The 12,114-nt window shown below is 38.8% G+C and overlaps 1 protein-coding gene across 1 annotated transcript in view; it reads right to left on the reverse strand.

Moving 5' to 3' along the window:
• Positions 1 to 5,818: 5,818 nt before the first annotated feature.
• Positions 5,819 to 12,114, reverse strand: part of kiaa1549lb (KIAA1549-like b) — a 52,935-nt gene continuing 46,639 nt past the window's right edge. The window contains exons 17-22 of the mRNA XM_068583782.1: positions 11,453 to 11,585; positions 9,200 to 9,574; positions 9,019 to 9,113; positions 8,545 to 8,693; positions 7,834 to 7,985; positions 5,819 to 6,635 (exon numbers count right to left, since the gene is read on the reverse strand). Of these exons, the coding sequence (XP_068439883.1) occupies positions 6,372 to 6,635; positions 7,834 to 7,985; positions 8,545 to 8,693; positions 9,019 to 9,113; positions 9,200 to 9,574; positions 11,453 to 11,585 (1,168 nt within the window). The 3' untranslated portion in view covers positions 5,819 to 6,371. The remainder of the gene's footprint in view (positions 6,636 to 7,833; positions 7,986 to 8,544; positions 8,694 to 9,018; positions 9,114 to 9,199; positions 9,575 to 11,452; positions 11,586 to 12,114) is intronic.

Here is a 12,114-nt window from a genome sequence, read left to right on the forward strand (position 1 = left end):
GATCTTGCCAAAGAAGCTTCCTAAGACGCTCTTAATGGGAGCTGTCTACGGCCGTGTTGCTGAAACTAAATCAATCGATGCCAGGTTAAGGGCTGAGGGCAACATTGCAGCGGGTTGGCCTCTGGATGTGTGGTGACACTAGCGTGACGAGGCGTTGGATCTCCACACGGGTAAGCCAGTACTTGGACTGGACAGCCCGGTCCGACAGCACATTAAGTGGGGAGAAGTGCTGACGCCCACATGCATTTATGTGAACTATCTGGCTTCACGCACGACGACGCTGTTGGTTAGCAGCGAGAATATGCCGTATTGCAGCCATGGTGTCTCTCACGTGGACTTCAGCAACGCCTTTAGACGTGGAGCCTCTTTGGATGAGGTTCTAGTCGAGTTCAGTTACACCTGTCAGTTTCCTGATATCTGTGAAATACCACAGGGTTGTTACTGTTTTTATAGCTAACGTAAACTTATATGCAGATGCCGAATGTGTGTGAAAACGCAATGAGTGATAGTAATGCTGATTCATTTTATTTATGTAGCTTCAGGAACACGGGGGAAATTCTTCATTTTTATATTGTTATTTTTCTTTTCATGCTATTATTTTTCTTGCGTCAGTGTTCTGCAGCTGTGGGCGCACATTCATCATTACGCATGGTTTTAGTATTTCTTTGAATATCAGATACAACTTTCCCTGACGCGGCTGCAGTGAGCGTTTAGACGCTAAGTAGGCTGTTAAGAGTGGGTCAGACCGATCTTACGTTTGCTTCTTAGTGAAAGAGCGTCTTCAGCTAAGAACGACTCTGGAAAACACGTCGTTCTTTCACAACGCTTTTAGGGCACTCCTAAGACGCTCTTAACGCTTAAGAGCGTCTTAACGAATCTGGGAAACGCGGCCAGTGTCAGTTTCTGTTCATTAATTTGCTTGGTGTGGGTTTTCTTGACCTGTCCTTGCACTGACCATTGTGATGATTATCTAATCCCTCTGCTGCTCAAGAGAAGACTGTACTATACTTCCTTTAATCATCCTCTACTAGAGATAACAAACACTCAAGAGTTAGATCACAACTAATAAATGCAAAATTAGGCGAAAATTATCAGAAAAAAAATAAATTGAAGACTTACAGGGAGATATGACGGATCACAAAGATAAAAGAGTCGACACAAGTGGAGTGTAAAGCAGTATAATGATGGTAGTGTGTCATTGCCTTCACAAGGCCTGTTTGCATGGCTTTAGGCTGAGCCCTGCTGGGAAAAGGCTGAACTACAAATTTACTGCAACATTCGTACACAGACGAGGATAAAAGACAAACAAAGATGGGACAATCTGATCCTGGCACTGGTATTGACAACACATGTCAGTCACTTGTAAAATAATTTATTTATACATAAAAATCCCCTGCAGGCTGTCTGGTTAGTTTAAAAAAATATTAAAACAATTTGTCTGCACAAAGCTTTTAAGTGATTTTTCCTTGTCATTTTATCTTTTCCTATTTTTTATATGGGGCATCAAAAAAAAAAACATTAACTAGCATATTAAGTGTGGAGGTGACATTCATAGATATTTCTCAAATACAATAATGTCAAATTAGTTTCACTTCATTTTCTGCAAGACCTTTAGAGAAATGGTGAAATTGCAGAAAAAACTAAAAGTTCAGAAATTACCAATGTAGCACTGAGCTTGCAGGTGATTTTACCTTGATATTAAACTAAAATTAGGGGAGTAAAATTATCTTCTCATGTTGAAACCTTACAGTCCAAAGGAGGACCTCGTAAAGGCAAAATCAACGGCAACCTTGAGGGTCAGTAGCAGCAACTTAGTTTATATGCCATTAAAAAAAAAAAAAAATCAGTATTCCTATTTGAGAAGATGCACAGATTAGATCCACAAAGAACTGCAGGAATGTCAAGCCAGATATTAATATTGTTGTTTTGCTTGGTTACTGTTGACAATAGTAATCAACTTGAGAAGCATCACTTATGAATGAATGGCTATTTTTCCCCTCACTTCCAAACCGTTGTCTAAATGTTTATAGGAAGTGAACTTAGGAATAGTGAGGCCATCTGTTGTGAATGAAGACAGCTGTAATTGAACAAGGCCCCAGGATGTGGAACAGCCAGCTACATTTGTCAGCAGCTGTTGCGCTGTCAGTCACCAGTCATCAGGATGACATCTTGGGTCATCACTCATTACATGTCCAGCCGTTTTGGGGTATTGAACTTGCAATATGAATTCTAGATGTAAGCTTCTGAATATGTGTCAGAGGTTTTATATGGGGCTTGAGTTGCTCTACACAGGAAACACATCATGCTTATATGCTATGACCGTATCAATGTTCCTTGAGAGTAAAAACTCCAGAGGGATCAGAATCGCTCAGGTTATCCACATTGTCCTGGCAGTCCAGACTACAAAATAGAAGCTGCAGTTTGTGTGAATGTGTATGAATTATGTTTTTTTTTTTTTTTTTTACCAAAAGACAAGAACAAAGGAAAAAGTGATTATTATGAATACATAATTTGGCCATTAAATGATTTCCCCTCTATTCATTACAGTGCACCAAACAGACGTCTCAATAGTCATTGCCTTGGTGCAGAATCAAGGAGCGACAGCTTGAACCCTTGTGTCCCATTCGAGCACATGGCACCCATACCAGATAAGGATGTGCTAAACATGTAGCAACATATTCATCCTGCACACCCACAAAACTGAAAGTAACTCATAACAATTTGTCCCGAAATGAAACACAATTCTAACATCTGGCAACGAAATGAGCACACAACCAAACATGCCAATAGTGCATTCACAAATGTGGCGCTCGTGATTTTGCTACTAACAGAAAAAAAAATAATACAGCCATATCCATAAATTATGTCTTCCCTTTGCTGTTTTGTTAACAAAAGTTCTGTTTCAGAGCATGTCAACTCTGCAAAAAGCTACTCTGATGTCCCTGGATCATTTTAAGTTGATTCCTGTGGTCTCTTTTCATTTGCCTGGCATGGAGCAACTGCAGTGACTCCTACTTCCTTCCTTGAACTGTCTACCCTACCTTCCTTGTGAAAACATGGTCTATGTTGTCATTTAGTGGGGTAACGTTACTGCACTCATTCCAAGACATTCTCCTTCAGTACAGGCCTGAGCTGTCCACAAAGACCGATAGGTAACAGGTTTCTTTTAATAGGAACATGTAGAGGTCGTGTTTTGGTTTAATTTCTTGTCTTTTGTTTGAGCACTTTTTTGATTATCTGTTCCACCCTGACCAGTTTCACCTCTCCCTCGTGATGCATTCACCTAACCACCTGTTTTTGCTTCCCGTGTTAGTCAGTGACTAATAGCTGCAGTCCCTTTCGTTCTTTATGCTATTGCAATACCATGACTGAGTATTTCAGTCTCTGCATTCTGCATTTGGGTCAGCGCTAGACAGAGGCCTAGCGTTCAATTAAAGCTCCGGCATCATGGCCGACAGCAGGTCATTTAACGGTACACAAATACCAACCTCTGAAACCCTTCAGCTTCAACCACTAAACTGCCTCATGGAGCAAGGGACGAGTCTCTGTGGTACAAATAGATGGTAGTAATAATCACCTCTTTAGGTCCAAAATGATAAAGTGTCAAACTGGATTACCAGAGTAGACTATGGAAGGGGAGCATCAGTACAGCAATTGTTTCAATTATTTTCATATTGCTCCTCAGGAAAAATGACATGCAGAAAGTAAAAGAGGTATTGAAGACACAGATTGATGATTGATTCTTTTAAGAAAATCTTTTATTTAATTTCAATCATGTAGGCTAATATTTCTTTCATTCTCCATTTTGTCTCACTTTCAAATCAATCTCAGAGGAACATCAAATATAAGAAGATCAAGTACATGAAAAAAGGAAATGAGAAACCTGTTAGGAAGACAAAAAAAGACCTTGATTTGAAAGGTTTAGCTCACTTTATGTATCATTTTATAGAATAAATACATTTTTCAAAACCAATAAACTAAATTAAACCCTTTTATTAATACCGCCAAATATTAATTATTCAGCATGAGAATGTGGAAAGGTGTTCACTTCTGGTATACACAAAAATGGATTCACTGTATTAAGTACAGTTTTTAAGACATTACGTGCTCCTCTGAATAATGGGTAAAAGGAATATTGGGAAAACAAGCAACAACAAAGTCCTTGTTGTGTATCAGACATAATTCCTTTTACTTAGACACCAACAGGCATTAGTAAAAAAGAACATTTGTTGGATGAGGACAAGGGTTTGTTTAAAACCATAATGCAAAAAGGCTAAATTCATCCAGGAATGCTGCAATAACAATACTGTCCCATGAAAGGAAATTATACAAAGGCATTTTCACACATTGTTGTCTTTCTTATGTCACAACTGTCATCTATTGTATGACAGCATGGACTTCACTTATCAGCAAAGCATTCCATGTGATTTTCAATAATATAGTAAAAGTAGGTATCTATAGCATCTCATTGTTTATGCAAACACATGACAGCACCATGCTACAGGCTTACAGGTACTCATCTGCAATCAGTCCAACTTTCCATTCCTAAGCCAGCAAATCTCCAATAAGAATTCATCTCAAACAATTGAAGGGATGTATGCCGTTGTGAAATACAAGTCTTTCATGTGTGCAATGATTTAACAACTTTTTGTTTCATTGAATAATTTATTGTTTTGTTTTGTGCACTGTTCTGGCATGGTGGCGTTAGTCTGACTTCAAAAACAGACAAACTAAAATAGGGTGACAAAACTGATTAAGATTGCCAATTCAGGGATGCAGATAAAAAATGTAGAGCTTTGAGATATTAATTGAATCATGTCATCAAAAAGCTTAATTGGATCGTGACTGTCCCGATCTTCCACTAATTAAAGAGTTGACCTTCTTCGTGGTTGTTGCTGCTGGAATAATACAGCAAGCACGAGTTTTCCTAATTTCAACATAGTTACCTGAAGTTTGCAGTCTTTTGTTTAATCTAATTTGACCACTTCTTACATGTCCTTTGTAGATGATTTAAAACATCATTTATATTGATGTGAAGAAGCAATAATCAATTAACTTTTGAAGGTAAATGTCTATCTCAGCATATTTTAAATTTGCACCTTACAAACTGGATGATTTCAGGGCCCGTTGACGCTCTACTCTGATGCGTTCACACTGAACACATCAGTGCTTCTGAAAAAGTTCTTGGGAAAATAACAAGTACTGCACTGTACACTGAATATGAGTCGACACTAAGGCAGACATTCACAATGTTACACAATGGTTTGTGCACTTAAAACTTCTTAGAACAGGAGTACTGATGTAAGACCTCTCATTAGGTCAGTAGTTTACATGAACTTTGTCTTAATTCATGAAATGCACCCATTGAGACCATTAAGATGTCTTAAGGCCAGTAGACAAACACATGCTAACCTTGTTTATAGCTTAACTTAACAAGAGCAAAGAAAATTGTTTGTTGAAAAAGGTTTTGGAGTTAAATGTGTATTTAATCATCTGTGCATCTTCATGCCCCTTGGCTATTTATAAAACTACTCTTTGCAAATATTAAATCACTTTACTGTTTCATTTGGGTTTCTAAAAGTTCATGTTAAGTATTCACGCAATGTCAATCAAGTCAATGTACCTTGTGCACACCCAAATTAATATATGAGATAAATGCTTTCCTTTATTTTCAGATATATAAATGCAAACATGTCCATCTATATGTGACATCATCATAGATGCAACTTAAGATTTCATGTTCAATTGTGTTCAACTAAAAAGACAGAAACATATATTCTCAATTGAATGCATTTGTTAATTAACAGGAACTAACTATTATGGTGTAAAAATAAAGTGAATAATTTGTAATAGATTCATGTGGTACGGATGCCAGAATGAAGTGGTATTGTTTGAGATCGTTCTGTTGAAGCTAACGATCCATAAAAGAAGAAAAGATGGATGATGTCCAAATACTGTACATGCTAATATACACTGTGGTTTATACTTTTACCTTCTGACATGACGTTTTTGGTCTTCTCATTACAGACAGTAATGCTACTTTTTTCCTCTTCTCAATTGATTCTGATTCAGAAAAAAAGAAATTAGAATTATTGGAAAAAATTATATTCTCCATATTAACATATCTACAAAAAAGAAATGCATGTATTTACTTGGGACATCATCAATAGAGGATGGCATTTTTCTTCTCAAAAAAAGTAAGACAATCTTTTCAGGAGCTGCAATACACCAAGGGTGTGTGAAGACAAATCAGTCAGTGGGTAATTGTACAGTACAAACATCAAAAAACTGTTTGAAGGAGCACTGTCTTTGTGTACCTCTGTTGAAGACCAATGCACAGTTAACCTTATTCTGCATACAAGATGGGAGAATTAAAACTCAAACACGTCATTCTGCTTCTTTGCCAGCTTGGCCACCTCTAGCCGGATAGCCTGCACGAGTGCAGAGGTGGAGAGGCTGCTCAGGGGCATGCTGTCCATGTTCTTCACCACCTGAGGCAGCCTTTGCTGGGATTCTGGGCTCGAGGCTGTGGGTGGCTGCTCCAGCGCCTGGTTGTACTGCAGGGGCAGCCTGGTGGGGCTCCCCTGTGGGTAGCGAGGATGAGGAAAAGCCTCTACATACCCAGGCAGGGGAACCTGGAAGACAGGGAAGACGTGAAATCCATAATAAAGTAACTTCATAACATTACTAATTACGAACTTAGTTAACTTAGTTAGAAGGATACAGTATATCCAACTATATCTATTTTTATTTTGCTGAGCTAAAGTGTTCTCTTGCAACACTATTTTGGACAGATTTAAATGGGTGATGAATAAAAAAATATGCACAATTGTATCTCGTAAAGATTCTTATGAATGAGAACGGGGAGATCTGCTGTGTGAGTGAGTGTGTAATACTGAAATAAAACACCGAATAGGAATTTACATTAGGCACCCTTTGGTTCAAAAAGACTACTTATGAATGTCCAAATCCTCAACTGTCAGATTTAAATAACAAGAAATAAAACAAATAAAAATAGGTGTTAATTAAATTTAGATCAGCAAATGGTTTCTAAAAGACACCGTGTGAAGGCATCTGGTTGAAACAGGCAAAACAGTCAGGGATACAAAAAAGGATAACATTCTCCAAACAAGGAGACTTATAACAAATTTGACAGGATTAATGGAACCCGTCTTATTTTAATGAAAAACAGAGGAGGTAGGATAGTTATTATTTAATGAAGCCCAGTCCTGTTTGAAGGGAGATAGGAACACGAGCACAAACATACTTGTGGCAGTGATATGGTGAGATGGTCTGCAAGAGACATTGTTTAGACACAGAGAGGCAATCTCACCTACGCATGACAGATATATTTCCCGACTGATTTTTCAGAGTAATTATTATTTTTTTAGCCCTGGCTGTTGCAGTGATGTAGCACACGTCCTGGCTCCATGGGGTGAGCAGAAGTTATGAGAAATATAGCCTGACAACCAGAAAATAAGGGTCTGATATTTCCATAACACCCTACAAGACTTTCTGCAAAGAGTCTAAAATAATAATTCTTACTGATTGAGTCTATTCTCACAACAAGAACGTATTTTCTCTTTACAACACTTTCATGCTCTCCTACTTCTGTTTCAACAAGACCTTTCATAATAGTGACTTAGAGTAGTTTTTTTTTTAATAAGGTTTGATTATTAGGGCAAAGAGTTGTTGGTCCATAGGGACAAATGCTTCAAAACTTGAACTGTTGTAGTTTAATCAAGACATATGGTCGTGTTAGCTTTCAGGTATTTATCCCTTTTTTTCTATTGGGATCGCCAGCTTCCTAAGCAACAAAATAGGCTTCCTTACAGAGTCTGCCCACTGTGGCGGCACATCCTCAGGTTCAGGTGGATACGACATCCAGGAGGGACTGTGGTAGGAGGTGGCTGGTGTGGAGACAAAGTATTCTGAGTAGCCGGACCTGGTGGCTGGGATGGCATAGACGGCTGTTATTGGGTTTCCTACAGAGAAAAGAAGAAAGGCATTTATTACTACTCTTGAAAATGTATGTTGGCATGGAAGCAAAGCACATTGTGTGTTTCTTTTAAAATGCAAAGTCAAGACCCTGAGTGAGTCTGTTGGGGAAAGTTTTTTTGGTGTATTTATTCATTCATTCTCAGAGACCTAGGTGCCAAATGGGAGGGAACGTGAGTTTTTGTCCCTAAAAAATAAAATCACCACCACTGAAAAATCAAAAGAAAATGGAGCCATTTTGCTGCTGCTGTAGTGTTTATGGACAGTTATAAATGTTGCACATATAGGCACTAGTCTTTATAATATTATAACTATTCAGTGGGTCTTATTTTCCATATTAAGCATTATATGTATTATGTTTCATATTATTTTGTATCTTATTTAATCAAGTTGGTTTTATATAATTAATTATGGAATTCTAGCCCTGTTTTCATGTTCATCCTATGTCGATTTACTTTATTGTCAAGCTCTTTGTGCTGCTTTTATTGTATGAAAGGTGTTGTACAAATAAAGTAAATTACTATTATTATCTCTTTATATGCTTACCTGAGTAGTTGGACACAGGCTGCTCTGCAGTGATAGATGGAAGTGCTGCTCTAGTTGTCGGCCCATAAGGGTTGTCGTTATGTTGACTCTGCATTTCCGTGACAGATGTCATTGATCTCCTTGCCTTAGGCCCCAAGTCAGAAGAGGAACTAAGTTGGACAGAGATCGGACATAAACATAGAGTTATTAAAATACTTTGTTATTACCACTAGATGGCAGACACACTCTACGTGGAAAAGTCAGCACCTTATTAACATTCTTGCCATATCTCATTGCACTGGTTCAATATTCAAATTTAAACAAGGCCTTAAATCACCCTGGCCACAGCACAATACCTAGTGAATATATAGTCCCTGAACATGAATTTGAATGTGAAAAAATGTCGGCTTTTTGATTGGCTTTGAGATGCTACAGACAGTGTGCGCATGCTTGTGTCTGTCTGAATCTGTGTGTGTGTGATCGACTCAGACTTACCGTCTTAAAGAGGTCCCAGGAGGGGGTCCATTACGAGGCGGTAAAGGGGGAGGAGAGCCCATGACCATCTCAGGAAGCTGGGTGAAGCGAAAGGCCTTAAACAGATAGCGAAAAGGCATTTAAGCTTACAAAAACTCTAACACAGTTGTTAAGAGAGGGGAAATAATCTCATCCCATTTACCGGTTTGGGCAGGCTGCATTGATACATTTCTGCACCATAGGATGGTACCCACTGCAAGCCTCCCCGTCCACAGTTCATTGTGCCCGGGGCGCTGGTCACCACGTCTGCATAGGGGAGGGGAGGCGGCGCAGGACTGTAGTGGTCAGGAGGTGGGTGGTGGTGATGGGAGTGCCTTCCGGATGTGGACTGCCCCCCTGAAGCCAGGCTGAATGCCTCTTCCAGCAGCAGGTGCATCTGTTGTCGCACTTCATCAATGGACGGCTGTGAGCTCAGAGTCGATGTCTCCGAGTGGCCTTTCAAGCCCTGGCCATACATAAATCCCCGTGGCCCCATTAGTCGGTCAACATTCGTCTCCTCAATCAACTCAGGCTCAGTCTAAAACGTATACAAAGACATTCAGACTCAACACACACAATACATAGAAACAGTATAAGCCATTTTTTAGTATACAAGAAAATATTATATGAAACGTAGACAAAATGTTAAAGAAAGCACCCACATTTCATCGCAGTTTTATAGTGATGGCTTTGTGTGTGTACATCATATTTCTGTACTTATAATCAGTTCAACAATATTTAATCAGTTGCTGTAGGTCTATTATATGTGTGCTAATAATGATCTATATATATATATATATATATATATATATATATATATATATATATATATATATATATTCCCTTATGTCTCTCTTTTATTATCTACACTACAGTATGATATGAATGTAGTTCTGAATCCCACATTTATAAATGGAAGGCAGAATGGCATTTATTTCATGTATACTGTATACATTTCCCTCATTATTTGCATGTTATCTCACTCTATTTTCTATCCTCCTACTTACATTTTTGTCTATCTTTCCATAACCTGGACTCTTTCTCTTTCTCCCAGCTTCTTTTTCCATCTGTTCAGTCCTTATATTCAGTGATGCAATTATACAGGTTGAAGCTGCCCTACTTCCTGTTTGAATAGAGGGTAGCCACAGGAGCGCCTCATAAATCAGCCCGCCCCGCAACACGGAACGACAGCGGCTTGCATCTGCAGCGATGGGGCCTGCAGCCACACTAGTGCCATTGTAATCAACAGGGCCAGGAGTTCTGGACAAGAGCTTTGTAGCTTGTACTGGATATCGTGCCATATTATAAACTGAGCTGAAAAGTTATACAGTATATACAAACGGAGACTCATGACAATAGGAGGTCCGAATCAAGGAACAACTATTTGTCTGCATTCTATAAATTTGTAGAGCTTGTCAAGCCTCTGCTGTAATATAAGTCGGAAGTTTGTCATGATTTAACATGTGGCTTTTTTTGCTCATGGCACCACCCTATCATCCCAAGAGTCTGACACATCTGTACCAAAAGCAGACATTTCACTTGCAATGGTGTAAGCTTGGGTCCATATAATAACATATCTATTTACCACCTGAGTGTCCCAGTAAGCCATGCCAATGAGCCAGCACAACAATACCAGAGTCAGTTAGACCTGTGTTGTTGTTTTTTTTGCTGTGACTGGTCAAAATGGCTGGCAGGTCAGTGGCAGTTCAATGAAATATTTCTAGCTCTGCTCATATTTTTTACAAAAGGACAGCTCAGAATGAAAACACTTTTTAAGAGCGGTCTGCTTGATTACTCTCGGGAGCTCACATAATAGTATTCTGTCTTCTCGACAGAAAGAGCCATACACACAGCCCTAATGGAACAATGAAAGAGTGGCGGCATAAACCAGCCATCCTAAGACGCATTACATATCAAAACGACAGGACCTTATAAATCTTATCTCTTAATTATGAATAAACCACTTCCCTTCTTGCTGTGGCATACTTTTTACCACACCTGAATAGAATATGTCTGATTTCTAGCTCAGTGTCTACACGGTGACTTAAATAGGGCAATAAGGCACAGATTTAGAACTGACAAGCTCTGACTGATAATGATCTTTTCTATTTTTATATCCCTTCATACAAGATTTAAAACCATGGCATTAGGTTGTTGTTTTTTTATTATCATCTGAATTTGGTACCAAACATAAAAATCTAGTTGTATTTGAATATTACATCTCCAGCCCATCATTCATATTGGATAATAACTTATTAACCAATCTAATGTTACCTAATATGTTTTAAAAAGCACCAACAAGGTGGTCTCTGTCAATAACTTTGCGCCGAGTAGGTGCCATGTTTTTGAAATGTTGAACATTAATTATTTTGGCGTCTTGTTGGGAGACAGGGTCAGGTGACCACATGCGACTCACATCGTAGCCGCTGTTGCGGATGCCTCTCCTGGGTCTCTCCCTCATAACAAGCAGGTCCATCTCTGTTCCTCCCGGACTGGGACTGCTCAGACTCTGTCTGCTGCGATAGGCCGGCTGCCCTACTTGGGAGTGCCTGTCAATTGGAGTTAAGCGTGGATTTTATACAAATCGGACTTAAGGTATAGTTATTATAATTTGATATTATTTCAATTCAGCTTTCTTACTTTTCAGCCATAGTTTCAAAGTGTCGGCCATTGAAGGAAAGGCGGAAGAGAAAGGGTGGAGAACAGAGTGGGGGAATGTATTTGACTGATTCTCTGTTACCAAAAAAGGTCCATAAAATTGCTGTCCAGACCAAATACACACAATATGTTAGGATATCTCATGAAGACATCAAGTAAGAGAGCTGAATCAACAGTTTAATTAATAATGGTATATGACAGCTATAAGGATTTCCGTGTGCAAAGCAAATTCAATACTGATTAAGCATCTTGTAAAACAAAACTACAATGTACACACAATGACAAAGGACAAGAAGCATTTCAGAAAACCTGCTTTCAAATCAATTAGTTAGGCAAAGCATGTTGGTGTAAGTGATCAGCCATACACTATTTTCAACAGCAAAATCTTCATCCTGCCCACCATGGTGAGATAAAAAAAAT

Source organism: Clinocottus analis, unplaced genomic scaffold (genome assembly GCF_023055335.1).
Source record: "Clinocottus analis isolate CAN_PGR_092001 unplaced genomic scaffold, fCliAna1.0.p SCAF_1, whole genome shotgun sequence".
Lineage (NCBI taxonomy): Eukaryota > Metazoa > Chordata > Actinopteri > Perciformes > Cottidae > Clinocottus > Clinocottus analis.